Raw genomic sequence first — 21,295 nt, 5'->3', positions numbered from 1 at the left:
TAACAAAAAAAAAAATAACAGAGAAGGCAAATGGGTAAGGCAATAGGCATGAAGCAGCTACACAAGGGTACCTGGTATAAAAATTAATACAGAAACAGAAACGTCAATTAAAATAGAGTCAGGAGGCCAGAAGTGGAAGCCCTGGCACCCTACAGGATAGCAGAGCCCAACAGGAAGAAAGACTTCCCCTTCTTGCCCGGCAAGAGCTCAGCCAATGGGAGCCTGTCACAACTCAGCCAATGAAAAACCACTATACTTCAAACACTCAATTCCTCCAATGGACTCTTTGTTTACTACAGCCCTCCCAACTTCCTTTTCCCCTCTATAAAAGAGTTCTCCTCTCCTGGTTGCAGGGATTTGCATGTGGCTTGCAGACGCACTGAGGGTTAACAAACCCTGAATTGCAATTCTTTGCTGATTCTGAATAAATCCATTTTTTGCTGGAGAGCTAACTGGCAGTCTATTTGTTTCAGGTCAACACTGGACATGGCAGAGATCAAGGTGACGGATGAAGAAATGAAGTTTGGGAAACACATATGGAGTTGATTTTTGGCTTAGGAGTGAGATTATATGCATATGGATGAAAAATTTATCCTATATGAACCTTAGTTTTCTTATCTGGAAAGGAGACAATATATGAGAATTACAGCATTATCACAATGATTTAATGAAATAATGTGTAAAGCAGCAGTGTTGAAAGTTTTGCGTCTCAGAACCCCTTTAACACTCTTAAAAGTTATTGAGAATTCCAAAGAGTTTTTGTTTATGTGGGTTATATCTATCACTATTTATCATAATAGAAATTCAATCTGAGAAATTTTAAAAATACTTATTCGTTAATTAAAGTAACCATAATAAACCCCAATACATGCTAGCAATATATATATATATATATATATATATATATATATATATATATATATATATATATATATTTTAGATCAAACTACTTTTCCAAACAAAAACACTTAGAAGAGCCTCTGGGAAACTGTACTGTATACTCACACGAGAACAGAGTAAAGACAGGCCAATAACATCTTAGTATTATTACCAAAAAAGTTTTAACCTCATGGGCCACTCGAAAGTGTCTCCAAGAGCCCCACATGTACCTGGGACAGACTGATATAAAGGGCTCAGAACAGTGCCTCTCATGAGGTAAATGCCTAATAAAGATTAATTCTCTATTCCTTTTATTCTCAGCCTCAATGTTGTTAGAACATGAATGTATTAGGGCAAGGACTTCTTCAATTCATTACAATTGTATAATATCTAGCTTGGTCATGTTATTAACTGGTTCTGTAACTAACTAGCTGTGTGATCTTCATAGCCAAGGATTCTTAATCTGTGTTCAAATTCAGAGGATCCATGGACTTGAAAAGGGAAAAAAGCTACATCTCTGTTTTCTGACACTCAGCATTTACTTCAATGATGACCAGAGGCAATAAACCACAGGTGTACTACTGATGCTGGCCTCAATTGAAATCACAGGTGTCTTATATATAAATAGATAACCAACAAGGGCCTGCTGTAGAGCACAGGGAACTATATTCAATATCTTGTAATAAGCTGTAGTGGAAAAGAATCTGAAAAAGAAAAGATATATATACATATAACTTTGCTATACACCTGAAACTAACACCATTGTAAATCAACTATACTTCAATTAAAAAATAAATTAAACTCTCCTACACTGTTGGTGGGAATGTAAACTGGTACAAACATTATGGAGAAGAGTATGGAAGTTCCTTTAAAAACTAAATATAGAACTACCATATGATTCAGCAATCCCACTCTTGGGCATATATATGGAGAAAACAGTAATTTGAAAGGATACATGCACCCCAATGTTCACTGCAGCACTATTTACAATAGCCAAGACATGGAAGCAACCTAAATGTCCATCGACAGAGGAATGGATGAAGATGTAGTATATATACACAATGGGATATTACTCAGCCATAAAAAAGAATGAAATAATGCCATTTGCAGCAACATGGATGGACACAGAGATTATCATACTAAGTAAAGTAAGTCAGACAAAGACAAATATCATATGATATCACTTATATGTGGAATCTAATAAAAAAATGATACAAATGAACTTTTTTACAAAACAAAAACAGACTCACAGATCTTGAAATCAAACTTACGGTTATCAAAGGGGAAACGTTGAGGGGGAAGTGATATATTAGGAGATTGGGATTAACAAATACACACTACTATATATAAAATAGATAACTAACAAGGACCTACTGTATAGCACAGGGAACTCTATTCAGTATTCTGTAATAACCTATATGGGACAAGAATCTGAAAAAGAATGGATATATGTATAGGTATAGCTGATTCACTTTACTGTGCACCTGAAACTAACTCAATATTGTAAATCAACTCCACTCCAATAAAAAATTTTTTTTAAAAATTTTTTTAAAGAAATCACAGGCATTTTCATATATTATGGTTACTACAGATATCTTGAAAAATTGTATATGCTCATCACTAATTCAAAAGTATGGTAGTTATTATGCATTAATAAAGAAGCACATATATTACAATATCACAAATTTTTGAAAACTATCTTGACAGCTGTAGTTCAATACAGGTGGCTTCAATTTTCAGTCCTTCATATTTGACTTTATGCAATTAAGAACATAGTTCTGAGAAAGGGGGCCACCTTAAGGGTTTAACCTGATTGGCCAAAGGCATTCATGTAACCAAAAAAGTAAGAACAACTTATGTTAAGCAATTCACTTTACCTCTATAGGCATCAAGTTCCTCTCTTCAAAAGGGAACTGAACTAATTACTCTCTGAGACCAAATTCCACCCCTCCAGCTAGAGTCTATGGAACACGGTGCCCGTGGTGAGGAAGAACCGAATGGGGACCCACAGCACACCTCAGTGCATTAACAAAGCATTACAAGAATCCGGTTTTGGTTTTTACACTAACATTTGAGAATCTACAAAGTTCAATGCTCTTAGACTAACTGGGCCTAGCACAGCGAAATAGTCGAAAAGCTAACAGTGAAGCAAATATTCCCCCAAACTACCTTTTATCACAATATAAAAACATATAGGACAAATCCCACCAAACGTGCAAAGGCTCCATCATCAACATAATCTGGGTCTGTTCTTAATAGAAACAGCTTGTTTGGGAACAGACTTAATAAATGTTTCGATAAATGTATCACTAATGTTTGCTTAACATCTAAATAAAAGTTTTCGACCTTCATATCCTAAAAACACGCAAAATGAAAGAAAGAATAAAGGAAAAGAAAACAAGAAAAAAGAAATGAAGGGAGAAAGAAGAGTTTTCCATGGCTGTGGGGCAGCCCTCAGCACTTCACATCAGGGCACTAATGGCCCAGAAGTTTAAAGAACTAAGTCTGTGGTCCTCTCAGCCGGTAACCGACAATAGGTCATTTAAGCCCACCTGATGCTAGAGGTTGAGTCAACAGCTGAAGAACTAAGAAAGCCCAGACAGGTTGCATTTCAGTCCCTGTAGAAAAATCTAGCTGTCAGGGACCGCCAATAAGTGGCACCAAGATAAACAGAGACAGCTAGCTTCACCGTGCACAATTCAAATTGAGATCAAACACGACTCTCATGCAGAGTAGCTGTGAGTCATTAAAATGCTTCAAAACGGCCATCACATGGTTTCCTTCACCCAGAAACGAAATCTGTCCAGCAGACCCTCAGAAAGGACAATAATCCCCCCACCATAAGCCCAAGAAGCCAGTTTTCCCAATCATACTTAAGCAAGTCTGTCTACTCCATGCCTCTTTTCTCAGCAGCACATCTCATTTTTTTTTACTTGCAAAGATAAAGACAGACTGAAGGCTCTCGCTTCATCCATCTAACAGAACAAAATAAAAGTCATATTGGAGTGAATGAGATGCTGAAACCTAATGGGGAAACAAACTGCACTAAATCATCATAGAAATTAGGTTGGCGCTTTAGAACACCACCCCAACGCCAAGGACAACCAATTCCTGAATGCATGCTCCATACTGGTATCCCTCTCGAGTCACAGGAATACAAAACCATAAACTTCTGATTCACTGAACCAAAGGATAAGTAATAAAATGTAGGAATGGTGAGGAAGCGGCGTGAAGGTTATGAGGTCCGGGGAACACCAAATCTGAAGGAGGCAGTGGGTAGGGCTTTGAGGCCTGGGTGAAAGGCCGGATTGTGGGATGCAGAGGTGGGAGGGCACTCTGAACAGGGGACAAGAACAGGGGAGCAAAGTCCCAAAGGAGGGACTCTCCATGGTATATTGCACAAGAGGGAGAAGGGCAGTGTCTGCGCCGGAGGGTTGATGAAAGAAGCTGTGAGAGATATGGTTTGTGAAGATACTGCTGAACTGGATTCTCAGAACCTTGAAAACTGGGCTCAGTTTAGACTTTACCCTGTAGGTCAAGGAAGGCTTCCAAGCAGGGAGGTAATATGAACAACCATGTGTTTTAGGAATAAACAATGGACATTGATCGCATCAGCTCATCTGTCCTAACAGTGGGCCCTTGTGTCAAATCCAGATTAATCAGAACCTATTGTGTCTAGTGAAATAAATTTCCCAAATTATATCCTGGGGCAATTTTGCTACCACCTATGCTTTGGAAATGCAATTCACTTTTCTTGTCTGATGATAAATAACAGACTCTAGAACAGGGAAAAAAAAAGAAATATTAAAAAGAGAAAATACCACCCTTGTTCCTATGACTATGGCAATAAAACCCACATTTTTCGGATATGTTTGCATTAACTACGCCAAAGTCATGATAGTTTTGGAAAGCGTTTCTCCTGTTAAACAAAATTAGAATTGATAACTTTTTTGTGAGTAGTAATTATTGATTAGGTATTGCTAAATCTACTTTAATTTAGGAGTTAGTACCCAATAACACTCACAAATAAAGAAACTGACTCCATCTCATTTCCACAACTACTGGCTACTTACTGGCACCTGATGAGGAGCCCCTGTGTGAAATTTCATGACCAATTCATGAGGGAGGGGGATGGTCTGGAGCAGAAATAACAACATGCAACCCATTTCTGAGTTACAACCATAGGCGAGTGCAAGGATTCTAAAAGAAATGTAAAGGAAAGAAAGTTTTTGCAACAGAGGGAAAACAAGGAATTATATGCATGTTATTATATACACATACATATATACATAAAGGATCACAATCTAAAAGTAATCAATGTGAGAAGGTTGGTTTGTTTTTTTGTAACTGACTACAGAGTTGAAAAGCACCTAGAGATGTTAAGATACAGTATCTCTGAAACAGACATAGTCGTCAGAAAGCATAGGACAGGTTCAGGGACCTCTCCCTAGTAACCACTGAGGGGAGGAAAAAAATGGGGGCGGGATAGGAGTGAAGTCGAAGACTAACTTACAAATAGGCCCAATGAATGACCCTGACAGGAAGTGATAAAATTCTCAACACACACAACTGTGTTTATACTAGGGAATCGCACCCAAGCCTAATAGCCACTGTAATCGCCCCGCTAAGTGGCAGTCTTCCCACAAGACCTCAGCAACCTCGCCCCTTGATAAAAAGTAGGACCAACGTTTTTCACCTGGGTCAAAAGCCGCTCATCCACTGTTTCGGATCGAAACTAATACAAAAGCAATTCCCCACACATCCTGGGGGCCCTCCAGCACCGCTGTTACGAATGCCAAGTGCCTAGCATGGGACCTGTCACAGTTTAATAAAATGTCCTCGATCTTATCCCACGACGGGATCGGAATTCAGAAGGCAGTCTGAAATCCTCTCCATACACGCCCCGGTAGGGGATGACTGTCCGCACGACCAGCCCCGGGGGCCAGCCGCCCCCGTCCCCGTGCCACACACTTCCTGTCGCTTCCATCACCTCCACACAACTTGAGTTTCCCGATCAGTTTACAACTGCTATCGGGATCCCAGTGCCTGGGAGGAACGAGGGGAGGGCGGCTTCCTACCCCCAACTCTTCTCTTTAGGTTTCAGATAGAACCTACGAAGAGGGAGGGCAGAAAGCACTGGGGCAGCCAGCCGACTGCGCGTTCCGCCGGCCTCGGCTGGTTACAAAGTACTGAATGAAGCCACACGGACAGGGAGGAGGGGGGCGAGCACCAGAGCGGGGTGCCCCAAATGAACCACAGGCGAACGCCCTCACTTTGCACGTTTCTACGCTGCAAAGCGCTGCAGCTTTGGGTTCGGGGTCAGGAATGCCGGTCCCGGAGCCCAACTGCACTTTTAGGCACCCGGATTCCCCAAACCCAGGATGACTTCCCCCACGGGGCTCCCGGAGAGGGCTCCGACTCCCACCGCCCGCTCGGTGGGACGGCTGCAGCTGGAGCCGAACCCTGTGGGCGCCCCCGCGGGCAGCGGGAGACGGAGCCGGGTCCCGGGCAGGCGGGCACCGAGTGGCCCGGCGTCCGCCGCCCAACTTTGCGCAGGGCAGGGCCGCTCCCGCGAACTTGGCGGCGGCCGGGTCAGGGTGGGGTGGGGCGAGCACTCACCAACTCCGTACTTCTGCCTCTTGGTCGGGATCCAGCGGGCCATGGCGGCGACCTCGCCCCGCGGCAGCGGCGGCGGCGGCGGCGGCTACAGCTCCCAAGGCTCCGGCTGCCACCGCGCCGCGCTCCTGCGCGCCCCGGACTCTTCCGCCATGTTCCGCCAAACTTCGCCCGGCCCCGCGCGCCGTCTCCTCGCGGCGCTGCCCGCGATCCGCTCCGGCTCCAGCCCCGGGCCGCGGTCACCTGCTGGGCCCGGCGGCCGCGCCGCCGTGCGCGCCCCTCCCGGCGCCGCCCCGGCCCCTCCCGCCGGCCGCGCCCTCCGCCCGCCGAGGCCGCCTCCGCGCCCCGACCCGCGGGCGCCCGGCCTCTCCCGCCGGCCCGCCCCGGACTCCGTGCTCTCCGCGGCCGGGGCCGGCTCCGGCTCCGCCTCGCGCACTTCCCGGGAGCAGTTCCCCAGCACAGACTGGGGTACAGTTTTTTCCTTCTGGTGTTTTGCTTTTTTCCCCGCCTTCCGCACCCAGACTAAACCCCTTGGATCCCAGGGGGCGGGTTCCCCGCCGCGGGTGTCGGGAGGGCTGCGCTGGAGGCGCCGGGCACCCCCAGGCGGGGCGGCCGAAGATGCGGGGTCCGCTCCCACCGCGCGCGCCGGAGCATCTGGGGGAACTAGGATGAGTGAATAAGGAACTAGGATCTAGGATGGGTTGTTTCTCGCCCCCGGGGCACCCGCAGTGCCTGGCACTCAGCGGGCGCTCAATAAATATTTGTTGAATGAATGAGCAGTTGGCTACTGCGTTCACCCCCTAGAGCTTTCGCTGACACCACGAGAGCCGGAAGCCGGACTCCAGGGCAGACATGATCTCCTGTGGCCACCGTTTATAGCCTTCAAAGCAGGAACATTTGTCTTCTGGTAAATAGAGAACTCACGCAAGGGAGCCGGGCTCCGCAGAAGTATCAACTAGTTTCCGAGGGGAGCCTCTGTGGGAAAATTATGTAGAGAGCCCTGACTTGGAAATCCTGTGCCCCCGAAACACCCGGACTCTTCCCCAGCTGAAGATGTTCAGACCCAGCTGAAGAAATTCAGACCCTTATGCTCAAGGGAAAAGCCCGCCACAAAGACCTTTTCCAACAGCCCAGCGGCCCAAAGAGCGTCCCTGCGGAGAAGAGGCACATCCAAGCCTCTCTCGTTCACTAGCTGTATTGTTGGGACAAAGAGCCAAACGCAGGGACTGCTCATTTGAACTGCCCTAAACTGTTGGCGTCCTCTGAAAACTCTCCTCCTGGAGCTCACTTCCTCCTGGAGAGACCTCAAGGATGAAGATTGGATCTGAATCCCAGACGGGGGTGGGGCCCCTTGCTACCTCACCCATAGAAGTAAAACCTCAGAGTAAATTACCAGCTGATTTATGTTCACCGTCTGAGAAACTGCCTCCTAAAAGACACTGTTTTGTCCTTGTAGTCTATGAAGGTTTTCTTGTCTATCTGGAACAGGAAAGGAAAGGAACATGAAATCAACGTGTAGTAAAACAGAGTGAAACTTCATTGAAGACTTAGTGCATTTAACTTTGGTAACTTTTTGCAAAGTCAGATCTGAAATTTTTTTTCAAGGTCTTGTTCATGGTGGGTAACTCCTAGGGCTTCCTTTCTTCTCCATCACCAAATTGGTATTTATTCACCAAGTGCAATGATAATTTAAGAAATCAGTCACTTGAGACAACATCCAAAAGGAATTCACCATCTCTCCCCCAAATTTATTTTCCTCTGCCAATGACATCATGATTAACCTAACTCCCCAGGTTAGGTAATTTCTTTTTCTTTCCATAAATATTTATTAAGTGCCTACTAGGTGCCAAGCATTGTTCTAAGAATGGAACAATTCACAGCAGTGAATAAAGAAAAATCCCTACCCTCATAGAGCTTACAGTCTAGAAGAGGAGAGTAAGACAGTGAACAAATTATGCCAAATGAGGCTAAGCCTGTAAAGAAAAATCCAAAGCAAGGAGGATCAGATGTGTGTGTTGGAGGGGGCCGTGTGCTGCAGTTTTATATCGAGTGGTCTGGGAAGGCATCTCTGCTAAAGTGACCTTGAAGTGTAGACCTGCTCAGGAAGTGAGGATTTCAGAGGAAAGTATTCAGACATCAAGAACAGCAAATGCAAAAGCCAGGGGGCATATTTGGCTGGTTCCAAAACCAGGGAGGAACAGCAAGGATTCCCTGGTGGCAAGAGGTGTTAGTAAGGGGCAGAGAATGGGAGGGAACTTGTTCCAAGAGACATAGGGTGAGCCAATAAAGCAGGACCCTGAAAGGCATAGTGAGGACTTTATATATTGCTATGAAAAAAGTTTGGGGGATGTTGAACCAAGCAAGGACATAATCTAATTTGCCTGCTGTGGGATGAATAGACTGTAAAGACACAAGGGAAGATGCAGGAAGATCAGATGGTTAGAAGGCTATTTCAGTAGTTCAGGCAAGAAATGAAGGTAGTTGGTTGGGTCCAGGATGGTAGGGGTGGAGATGGAAAAGAGGTTCTTGACATAGACTGAAGGCAGAAACAACTGGAGGGTAGTGTGGGCAGAAGGGGATTTACTGAGGCTTCTGGACCCCTCAGTGTACTTTCATCAGCATATGTTTTTCAAAAGTTTGGTGGATCTATCTATGTTTGTATTATTTAAGAGCCTCGCTGTATAGGCTTCAGGGCCTAGAAACTCTGGATCTTGCCTCCTTGTGTGAGATACCAGATGGGTCAAGGATAACCCTAAGGAGATAGGAATGGGTGATCCTGGGTCTGTTCGCCCATGTGCAGTAAAGCAATCTACCGAAACCGGGTCGTGGTGAAGGAAAGTGCAGCATTTATTGCAGGGCACCAAGCAAGAAGTTCAGGACAGCTAGTGCTCAAAACACCTAAATTCCCCATGGCTTCCATCAAAACATTTTTAAAAGGCCAAATGAGGGCGGGGCATCCCAGGGTGTGTGATCAGCTCGTGCACAATTCTCTGATTGGTTGATTGATGGTGAGTTAACAGGGCGGTGTCACAGGGGTTAACATTATCTATCTATCCTTAGGCTCCAGTAGGCCTGGGGGCTACGTGCTCTTGGTCATCAAGTAGTTAACTTCTTCCATTTGGTGTGGGTTTTAGCATCTGTAAAACAACTCAGGAAATGTGCATCAGACACAATTATCTGGGTACTTCAGAGAGGAGCTATAGCAGGGCACCTGGGGGAGGGGTCTGCCCTGGGAAGGCCAGTTATACAACTACTAAATAGAGCTGCTATTTTCTTGGCCATCTGTGATATCTGCCTGTCTTCACCTTTTATATCCAAGTTGTCCTGGATTGAAGTTTTCCTTTGATATTTCCTTAGGACTCACTTCACACCTTCCTCAACTCCAGGTGGACCGTTTGGAGCTTAAGTATTTTGCGCTGTGGAATAGGGGCATCGTAGAGTTACTTCAGTCACCTGTGTCTGAGAAAATTGGATGACCGATGTTCTGTAACCACTGGTGTATTTTAAATTTAATACCTGTCTGAGTGTTAATGCGCCTTCAGTAGCGCTGGATTTCTACCAAAATGATTTCAGCTGCCTCCCCCCTCCCCCCAACACACACACAATCCAGCCCGCCCCGCCCCTCCCCCACCACCTTGAATTGGAGGCTTTTTGCAAAACTGGAGGTTTGAATTTGGATGCTGGATATTTCAAGTGTGACAATAATTGCAATAAAAGGGTTGGAGAAAAATGGAAATTTTTAGTTACAGCTTTCAGGATGTTTATTCTTTTTCCTCTGAAGACTGAAGTCCACCCACTTTGTTATATCAGATGGTTAAATCCCGATTTGAAAATCCATTTAAATCATAAAAGCAGAGCTATTCAAAGTCTTTTATTAAAACGTGGCTTAAAATTAGAGAGTCAACTAGATGGGTGGGTGGAATAACAGCAGGATTCCCAGAAATATCCTTTTCTTTTTCCTCTGATATCTTTTCAGAAGAAACATTAAGCGTATTCCACAAGCAGGGATATTCAGACTCCAAAACCCACACAAATACACTTAAGCACTCACAAGTGCTGGCATGCTCTGTTAGAAGGTGCCTTGGAGAAAGAAATGAGGATAAATGAACTTGGAGACTAGTTTGACATGAATATTGTGACTCTCCCTGACAGTGCCTAAGAGAATAGATGGATGTGCAGACAGCTGTCAAGAGCCTGGCTTCGGGGGCTTCCCTGGTGGTGCAGTGGATAGGAATCTGCCTGCCAATGCAGGGGACACAGGTTCGATCCCTGGTCCAGGAGGATCCCACATGCCACGGAGCAACTAAGCCTGTGCGCCACAACTACTGAGCCTGCGCTCTAGAGCCCGCAAGCCACAACTACTGAAGCCCGCGCACCTAGAGCCCATGCTCTGCAACAAGAGAAGCCACCGCAATGAGAAGCCCACGCACCGCAACAAAGAGTAGCCCCCGCTCACAGAAAGCCCGCGTGCAGCAACGAAGACCCAAAGCAGCCAAAAAGAAATAAATAAGTTAAAAAAAAAAAAAGAGCCTGGCTTCCTCCTTTGATTACCAGGTTTGTTTTGCCAAATCTCGCTGACTTAATTGCTTCTCTCAAAGAAGCTATGGATTCTGTTAAAATCTTTTTTTTTTTTCTAGACAGAGGAGGCTCATTCTTTGATCCTACATATGAGTGAGTGTAGTTACTAGAACTATAAAAAAAAAGGGTGGGGGGGATATATTTGACTCTAAACACCACTTTGCAATCTTCTAAGGGCAAACGCTTTGGGACAGGGTAAGCCAGGGATGGGGTGCTGCATTGTAATTTGGGACCCATGAGCTAAACTGGACAAAGGAACAGGTCTCTACAGCCCCAGAAACACCTTTTTCCTATTCAGACTCACATCACTATCTATTCTCTGCTCCCAAATGCTTTGGTGAGCGTCTCTGGGTCTGTCCTTGGCTCTGCTCTGTGGCTTTGGAGGTCCAGTTTCTCTGATGAATGGGGAGATGATGGTCAGGGTCTAAAGCTATTCACATCCTCATCCCCATCACTGTGAGACTGATGCTTGGTGAGCACTTTCGTAGCAGAAAGCTTTTAGCTTTGTTTCTAGAATGCTCTTTGCTGCAAATATCTAAACGTGCTCCAAGCCCCCCTTTGGGAGAAGTTGATGACATGAGCAATTTGAAGTCATTAGTTTAATGAAAACTGGGTTGATCAATAGGGAAGAAAAAATGAAAACTACTTGACTTAGAAAAAAAAAACTATATATATATCTTGAAAAACATATATATATGTTGAAAAATTATCTCCATAAAACTGTTTAAAACAAGAAACGATGAAAACTAAGAAGCAAAATGGAAAAATTAAGATGTAAGCTTAAGTAAAAATAATTCAACTGTATATACCATAATATGATTGTAACTACGTAAAATTATATATTTACATGGAAAATGACTGTAGAGAAAAATGGGGAAAAAAAACATTTTATTCAACCTTCTTCAGAACAAAATAAACTAAAGAAAACTACATGGTTGCTGAGATTCCCTGGATTATGTATTATAGAAAAGCAGGAAGTTAAATGCCTAAATTTGACTTTTATTTGGGACAGGAGAGAAGTTTCATTCTGCAGCCCCTTCGTAAGAAGGACACTATTCTTATATTGTTTAGGTGACTCTCATAATCAGCAGATTTTTCTTTGGGGTCAGTTAAGAAACAAATGTTTGATCCAGAATTTTTATTTAGTACCAGACAGATTTTCCACGGTCACCAGCTGTAGTGTAACAACAGTAATTAACATGTATGGCCTGTGCCTGGTACTATTCTAGTTCAACTTGTTTAATCCCCACACAACCTAATGAGGTAAATAGAACTGTTGTCATCCCCACCTTACAAATGTGAAAATTGTGGCTCACGACACATTAGGGTATTACCTACATAGTTAGTTAGTGGCAGAACTACGTTCAAACCCCAGGCAGACTGACTCCAGGGTCCATGGTCTAAACCAAGGGTCAGTGAACTTTTATTGTAAAGGACCCATACATGTACTTTAGACTTTGCAGGCCTTATGGTTTCTATTGTGACCACTCCACTCTACAATTGTAGCAGAAAAGCGGCCATAGACAATACATTAAAAAATGAGTGTGGCTGTGTGTCAATAAAACTTTATTTGTAGACTTGGCATTTGAATTTCATGTAATTTTCATATGTCATGAAATATTATTCCTCTCTTGATTTTTTCCAATTATTTAAAAACGTAAAAAACATTCTTGCAGGCTGTACAAAAACAGGTGGTCGTCAGCTGGATTTGGTTTGAGGGCCATAGTTTGCCAACCCCTGCTCTACACTATGACTGCCACCCTTCGAAGTGCATGGGAAGGTGGGAGGGTGGGGTGTGGTGGGGGGGAGAGGTGTTGGGGAGGGGGCCTCCAGGAGAAGGAGTGGGGAATGAAGGAGGCACTGATGTGGGACTTACCCACCAGAAGTCTGTTACATAAAGATTTGAGAGAAGCTTCTGGAAGAGAAGTGATTGGAAGAGAAGAACTCCAAGTAGCAGAGGTTGCCTTAGAAATCAGAGGATGGGGCACTTCTGAGAACAGTTGAGTATCTGTTTTGGGGAATCGTCTACTTGCCTAGCCCCTCTGAACTCTATTCTAAATGATGGAAACTATGAATAAAAAAAAAATAACTAAATCTCTGTAAGACAGTAGCACATAAACAACTGCTTTGGTACCCATTGAACAAGCAGACTTCTTAAGAGGGGAGGGAGGCAGGTTCATTGCAGCATATTCACAGTAGCTAAGATGTGGAAATGACCTAAGTGTCCATCGAGGGATGAATGGATAAAGAAGATGTGGTATATACATACAGTGGAATATTATTCATCCATGAGAAAGAAGGAAATCCTGCCATTTGCAAAAACATTGAGGACCTTGAGGGCACCATGCTAAGTAAAATAAGTCAGCCAGAAAGATAAATACTGTATGATCTACGAACTCATAGAAACAGGGAGTAGAATGGTGGTTGCCAGGAGCTGGTGGGATAGGGAGTAAGTGGCGGTGGGTCGGGGAATGAGGAGATGTTGGTCAAAGGTTGCAAACTTGCAGCTAGAAAATGAGTAAGTTCTGAAGATCTCATGTATGGGCATGATAACTATAGTTAACAATGCTATATTATACACTCGAAAGTCGCTAAGAGAGTAGATCTTAAATGTTTTCACCTAGACTAGGTAGAAAAGCGTATGATAATTAATTATGTGATGCGATGAAGGTGTTAGCTATAGCTGTGGTGGTAATCATTTCGCAGTATATAAGTATTGAATCAACATGTTGTATACCTTAAACTTATACAATGTTATGTGTTAATTATATCTCTATTAAGCTGGGGGGGAAAAAGAGTGGAGGGAGGCGTTCTCATAGCTCTCCTAGTGGAAATGACAGTGCCGCCTGGCTGAAGTCATGGTGCTAGAAGGACATGTGAAAACGTGTGTGAAAAGATTTGCAAGGCCTTGTAGATACTGGTGACACCACCTGGCAAAGGTCAGAGGAGAAAATAAAAGAAAACTGGCCAGAGTATTGTAAGGACTGAGATACATTCTGGGGTTTTCCAGAAATACTTGAAGGGGGTCTTGTCAGGGAAGTGAGAGTGTTGAAACTATAGAACCAGCACGAGATAGGTAATCTTTTTTTCAGCTTACTGAGATATAATTGACATGTAATTGTACATATAAGGTGTAAAATGTGATGATTCGACGCACATATACATTTGAAATGATTCCCACAATAAGATTAGGTAACACCTCCATCACTTCACGTGATTACCATTTGTGTGTGTGTGTGTGTGTGTGTGTGTGTGTGTGGTAAAAACATTTAAGGTTTACTCTCAGCAAATTTCAAGTATATAACACATATAATACAGTATTGTTACCTGAAGTCACTATATTGTACATTAGATCTCCAGAACTTATTCATGTTATAACTGGAAGTTTGTACCCTTTGACCAACTTCTCCCCATTTCCCACATCCCCCAGCTCCTGGCAACCACTGTTCTACTCTCTGTTTCTGTGAGTTCATTTTTTTTTTTACGATTCCACATATGAGTGAGATCATATAGTGGTTGTCCTTCTCTGTCTGACATATTTCACTTAGCATAATGCCCTCAAGGCCCATCCATGCAGTCAGAAATGGCAGGATTTCCTTCTTTCTCATGGCTGAATAATATTCCATTGTCTATATATACCACATTTTCTTTATCTATCCATCTGTTGATGGACACTTAGGTAATTTCCACACTTTGGCTATGGTGTATAATGCTGTAATCTATATGTGAAGTGCACATATCTCTTCGCTATCCAGTTTTCATTTCCTGCAGATATACACATGGGTAATATTTTTAACTGCTTTTATGTTCATCAGCTCACTGAGATTGGGACAGCTAGTTGCTGTCTTCTACTGGTCCTTGGCCTCAGAATTCACGTTTTAGAATGTCAAATCTTTTTATCCTCTTGGGAGGATCTGCATTTAGCATAGAGTTGTTACTGCCACAATGAAAGTGACTCAAGGTTTTAGGGATTGTTCATTTGGATGGTAAGATTTTAAATTTGGATATTTTGAAAGTTATTCTTTGAATCAAGCAAATACGTGCTTGCAAAGCCCATGAATGATAGCTTAACAACAAACCTTTAATGTTAACTTGTAGGCAACATTATGGAAGTAGTTTTTCTTGTAGAGCCTTCAATCACAGGGTATGGCTTCATCTCAGGATTCTTTTGCATCATATTTGGGCAATATTCCTGAAATCACTTCTTTCACATTAACAAGTTATCTTTAAATACTTTGCAGCAATCACCTGGCCCAGCTGGATCAGGAGGATAGCGCCCTGGGGTTCCTGACTTACACAGTTTCTTAGTCATGTTACTGTGGCATACTGTTCTTCTTTAAACAAGCTCTTCCCTCCATAAAATGATGCCTCAGGGTTTGTTTCTCAGAACGACTCATACCACATACGCAAAAAGTCTCTTAGGAGAAATAAACTCACTCATGTTCTTTCTGGAGGCAAACTCCATTTAGAAGTGATCTGACCGTTAAAGTCTGTCCTTATTAACTATGGGCTCGGCCGACACTTCAAGTGCCAAGAGAGAGCTTGGCCCTGGGAATTATGTTTTGTTTTGTTTTTTTAAATAAATTTATTTATTTTATTTATTTTATTTTTGGCTGCATTGGGTCTTCGTTGCTGCACGTGGGCTTTCTCTAGTTGCGGTGAGCGGGGGCTACGCTTTGTTGCAGTGCGCGGGCTTCTCATTGCAGTAGCTTCTCTTGTTGCAGAACACGGGCTCTAGGCATACGGGCTTCAGTAGTTGTGGCACGTGGGCTCAGTTGTGGCACTCACGGGCTTAGTTGCTCCGCGGCATGTGGGATCTTCCGGACCAGGGATCGAACCCGTGTCCCTTGCATTGGCAGGCGGATTCTTAACCACTGCACCTCCAGGGAAGTCCGGAATTGTGTTTTGATTTCTCCTGTAATTTGCCAAAAAGACCTCACTTGACTTCCTATTTTTAAAATTGTCATTGTAATTCATGGTCTGGGTACAAATGTTAGAATTCTTCGGAATGGTGTATTATTTGAAGATAGGAAAGTCTTGTTTACCTAGAATGTGAACAACAGGAAAATTTAAATGGCCATATATTTTACTTAATGTTCTGTAAGCCATTTGAAGAAGAAGTATACTGATAAAATGAGTAGATCTGGAGTGAATCTAGTCAAGAGTAAAAGAAAAATGTAAATACTGTACACACAGGAATATGAAAGGATACAGGACCACAGATGTAGAAAAGCAAATTTATAAGAGACTATGCTGTATAGTTCTTAATTAATAAACTGTAAAAGTCACAGTGAAAGACAGAATTCACTAGGAAAATGTAGGTGAACAAAATTGAGCCAAGAAGTAGAAAATCTGAGCTGACCAAACAGCATAGAAGGCATGGAAAATATGGTCCAAATATTACATCTAAAAAATGTGCCAGCTCTAGATATAAAGGCATATACTTCTGTATATTAAAAGAATAGATCAATTGAATGTAATATTAACTATTCCATAGAAAAAGATGTAATGCTTCCTAATTTATTTTATGAAACAACATAACCGTGGCAGAAAAACTCGTTAAAATGTAGAAGAAAAAATATAAATGCAAATTTATATTTGTACAAAAACAGCTATAAATAGAGATGCAAAATAAAATATTAGTGAATCTCATTATGTGCTCAATGAAAAGAACAATGCAGAATGACTTAAGTTTTTTTTTTTAGTTCTTTGCTTTTTTTTTTTCTTAGTTTTTCTTAAGTTTTATTCTAAAAGTGGAAGGGTGGTTCAGTAGTGGGACATTTAGCAACAGAATTTATCTCATCAAAAGGTCTTATGGTGGGGAGGGATAAATTGGGAGATTGGAATTGACATATACACACTACTGTATATTAAATAGATAACTAATAAGGACCTACTGTATAGCACAGGGAACTCTACTCAATACTCTGTAATGGCCTATATGGGAAAAGAATCTATTTATTTATTTATTTTCTTCTATTTATTTATTTATTTTTTGAGGCATGCAAGCTCATCGTTGTGCTACGTGGGCTTCTCTCTAGCTGTGGCGTGCAGGTTTTCTCTCTCTAGTTTGGCACACGGGCTCCAGGGCGCGTGGGCTCTCTCCTGGAGGCGTGTGAGCTCAGTAGTTGTGGCGCGTGGGCTTAGTTGCCCCACGGGTATGTGGGATCTTAGTTCCCCGACCGGGAATTGAACCCGCATTCCCTGCATTGGAAGGCAGATTCTTTACCACTGGGCCACCAGGGAAGTCCCCAAAAGAATCTGAAAAAGAGTAGATATATGTACATATATAACCAATTCACTTTGCTGTAGACCTGAAACTAACACAACATTGTAAATCAACTATAATCCAATAAGAATTTAAAAAAAAAAAGGTTTCAGAGATAAACCAAATGATCATCCGGATAGATGTGCAAAAGTATTTGATAAAATTAACATTCATTCTTGATCCAAACTCTTAGTCAACTAAGAATAGGATATACATCCTTAATTTGATGAAGAATATATATTGGAAACCAGCAGCTTGCATCACACTGAAGTGCCAATTGTCATGTAGTCCCATTCACCAGAAATAAGAAATTAAGTCCTCCAACACCATCATTAGATTAGTATTCAGGACTGCTCTGTCCAACGCAGGGAAATGTGAGACAGGAACTGAGGAGACCAAATTGTCATTATTTGCTAGTAGCGTAACTGGCTAACAGAATCAACAGTGAGTATTTTCAAATAAATCTGAATTTTATCATAACTCTTCTCTCTTGTTTTGATGTCCATGTGAGGGGACCTCATGGGCAAAAAAAAAAAAAAAAAAAATTAGGGCCATTTCATGAAATTTACTACTTGACTATAACACACGTGACATTTCAGTTTCTACAAAGTTTAGTTTTCTCCTTAAACTTATGTCTTTAAACACAGAAGAGAATTTAGGTTTAAAGTGATTCCACTTGTTACAGAGAAGCTTAAATAGGTCAACCCAATTGCTGTTATTTTGTCACTAGTGTATGCTCTTGGAGGGAATGAGCCTTTCAGTGGGCTGCAGGACGTCACTGTGAATTCCTCCCCCAAAGCTGGTGTCACTGTTCCCCTAAAAGGCATTAGCAGGACCCTCAGAGCTCACCTCCCAGCCCCGTGTGAGCTGACAGCTCCGCCCTTGTGGTCGATCTTTCTTAATACCACCATTTGTGCTCTGACCACAGAATAATGGTTGCAAATGAGACTCCGGGGTGTGGTTGCACGAATATGTTTTGCACAGAGCCTGTGTTTGCCTTCAGTTGGCTCTGAGTGAGCATCTTGCTGTGAGGGACTGAGTTAACTCTTAGAGGGTCTCTAAACTCTGTAATGCAAGGGAGCCCGGAGCCATGTCACAGTTCAAGCCTGATGCAACCAAATAAAGTCAGACTTGTGGCTTCCTAGCTGGGCTAGAGAATGACCTGCCGTTGGTTGCAATGGCAGCAGCATAGGAAATTACATACACCAGGATATTGTGACAGCAATGCAAATTGAATTGGAAAATATAGTGATCACTGCTGCTGAATGACCCATGAGCGTATCCATCAAGCAATTTAAAAATGATTTCAGAATCATTGGTACTTTTCCTTTTGCCACGCTCAAAGTCTTTTCTTCAAACATTCCTTCTAATAAATGCATATCCTATGGTATTCTGGAAAAGGGGGCTTGAACTTTTCTTAGGATTAAAGGAGACCACAGATGTAAAATATTCTTATTTCAATGTCCATAGGAAACAATACAGTCAAACTTAGAGAATGAATTAGAAAGAGGGCAAAACTTCAAAATAAATTTTAAAAATTTCATGAAATCAGACCATGGCAATTTGTGTCTGCATTAAAAATACTAGGGCTTCCCTGGTGGCACAGTGGTTAAGAATCCGCTTGCCAGTGCAGGGGACACAGGTTTGAGCCCTGGTCCAGGAAGACGCCACATGCTGCAGAGCAACTAAGCCTGTGCTCCACAACTACTGAGCCCGTGTGCGTAGAGCCTGTGCTCCGCAACAAGAGAAGCCACCACAGTGAGAAGCCCGTGCACTGCAATGAAGACCCAATGCAGCCAAAAAAAACCCGCACAAAACAAAACAAAACCAAAAAAAACTAAAAATAGAAATAATTTACTTTGCTATTCTACTGAATAGCCTACTAAACCATAGAGGGATAACAAAAATTAAAAGATCAAGGGGGAAATGCTCCTATTTCTGGAAAAGAAAGCTGAAAATGAATGCTTAAAAAAAAAAAAAAAAAAAATCAGGGGCCATGTAGTCCCGGATAAATATGGTACTAGTGCCACCTGCTGTTTTAAGGATAAATTGCAGCTACCCAATAGCTGATCTGTTCTGAATATTCAGAATGTTTTAAAAACCTGCTCTCTCATGGCAGGAACAGGGGTTTTATGTTGCTTTCAATATTACCAGTTACCCAAATCTTACTAAGCTCTAAGAATAACTGTGATAAGAGATTTACATACACCCTCTCATTTACTTGTTGTAGTAACAACTCTCCCAGGTAAGTAGTATTTTTATCCCCATTATATAGGTGAACAGAATAGTGCTTGAGAGTCACTAAGTAACTTATCCAAGGTCAGGTATGTGGTGAGTGGCAGAGCCAAAGTTGGAACTTAGACTATCTGATCAGAAGCTAACCTTAAGGTCGTTATTCTGCCTTTTTATCCTATGTTACTTTGTATTGGGAGCTCCCTTTTGGGAGATCTTTCAGAATATGTTTCCATCACTTCAGCCTTGGTTTACCAACTTCAAAAGGGTTCATACAGAGAAATGAATTATTACAAAACATGACTAGAGCAAAGAAGAGGGTCTTTTCCACTTTAATAAAAAAATGCTTATCAAGTTTCAGACCTTTGTATGCCTTTGTGCAAATTTGCATGTCTGACACTAATAACTTGTACATTTTCAGAGTACCACAGTTTAGCTATAGGAAGATGGGTCAGATTTTCCCTGAAAGGAGCCCCTTAGACTGAGGATTCCATAACCATTGTACTTCTATCAGGAGGACAAGCATGGCTTTTGGTCCTTATTCTGTATATACGGCTTATTATTATCAAACCTTCTTTGGTTATTGTATGCAGCTGCTAAGAGCACTTAGCACTATCTTCTAACAAATCCCAGCGTTTGTGGCTAAATATAATGTATTTTGTGTCCAAGTTTTAAAAACATAAAGCAGAGAGGGATGAAGCAAATGGAAAAGTATAGCAGTAGATGGCATCCAGTAAGCAGAGGGGAAAAGTGGAGGGAGACACCGGCAGGGTAGCAAATCCCGTGAGAGGAAAGAAGCAAAATCAGAAGACTGTACCCAGGAGCCAGTTACTGGAAGAGTAGAAGTTGGAGATGCAGTCCCAGCACATACCCACAAGCAGCACAAACAGCTGGAGTGATGCAGACTCCAGACTGATTAGAGGCAAGCGCTGGGGACTCCATGACAGTGTGTGTTGTTTCTTAGGAGAACATCTCTGAAATCAGGAGAGTCAACACCAGATACTATTAGGGTTCTCCTTAAAAAAAAAAAACAAAACTCCCCTATAATTCTGAATATATAAACTTTTCAAAATAGATAAAATAGTAAAACATCTATTTTTAATATTTATTACATTTTTTCTTTTCCATTAGAGTTTATTACAAGATACTGAATAAAGTGCCCTGTGCTGTACAGTAGGACCTTGTTGTTTATCTAATTTATCCCTTCCCCTCTCCTTTCCCGTTAGGTAATCATAAGTTTGTTTTCTACGTCTGTGAGTCTGTTTCGGTTTTGTAAATAACTTCATTAATATTTATTACATTTTAACTCACACATTTAAAATCACATTATCTAAAAATATATTAACTAGAAATATTGCTTTTATCCATTTCCACTTTACCTGAAACAATGTTCAAAGTCTACATCAGTGTCTCTGGTACTACTAGAGCCACTTTGGAATACAATTTGTCATAAAGTTCAGCTGTAAAGAATTGAATAAAGATTTATCCACTGTCTTTGTGTGAGAAGGACTGAGCTAGCTGTGTACTGTGAGTAACCAAGGATCTGCCTCAACCCACCTCCTCTCCTCTGCAGATTTGGCAATGGCAGCATTTAATTCAATCCACCCGTAAAGAGTTGAAAACCTCAGTAGCACAGTTCCAATCTGATCAAGCGTGGTGTACCCAAAAGCTATGGCTTAGTTACCTAGTTACAATTTAGATTGGCATCTCAAAGCTGTGTAA

At 42.2% G+C, this 21,295-nt stretch overlaps 1 protein-coding gene across 1 annotated transcript in view; it reads right to left on the bottom strand.

Annotated features, from left to right (window-relative positions):
* Nucleotides 1-7,247, bottom strand: part of DOCK5 (dedicator of cytokinesis 5) — a 189,820-nt gene extending 182,573 nt beyond the window's left edge. Inside the window, exon 1 of the mRNA XM_082471422.1 lies at nucleotides 6,499-7,247. Coding sequence (XP_082327548.1) covers nucleotides 6,499-6,541 — 43 coding nt within the window. The 5' untranslated portion in view covers nucleotides 6,542-7,247. The remainder of the gene's footprint in view (nucleotides 1-6,498) is intronic.
* Nucleotides 7,248-21,295: the final 14,048 nt, after the last annotated feature.

This window comes from Balaenoptera physalus, assembly GCF_965194825.1.
Source record: "Balaenoptera physalus genome assembly, chromosome: 7".
Lineage (NCBI taxonomy): Eukaryota > Metazoa > Chordata > Mammalia > Artiodactyla > Balaenopteridae > Balaenoptera > Balaenoptera physalus.
Note: the sequence above shows the minus strand (reverse complement) of the source record. Positions and strands in the feature narration are given on the sequence as shown.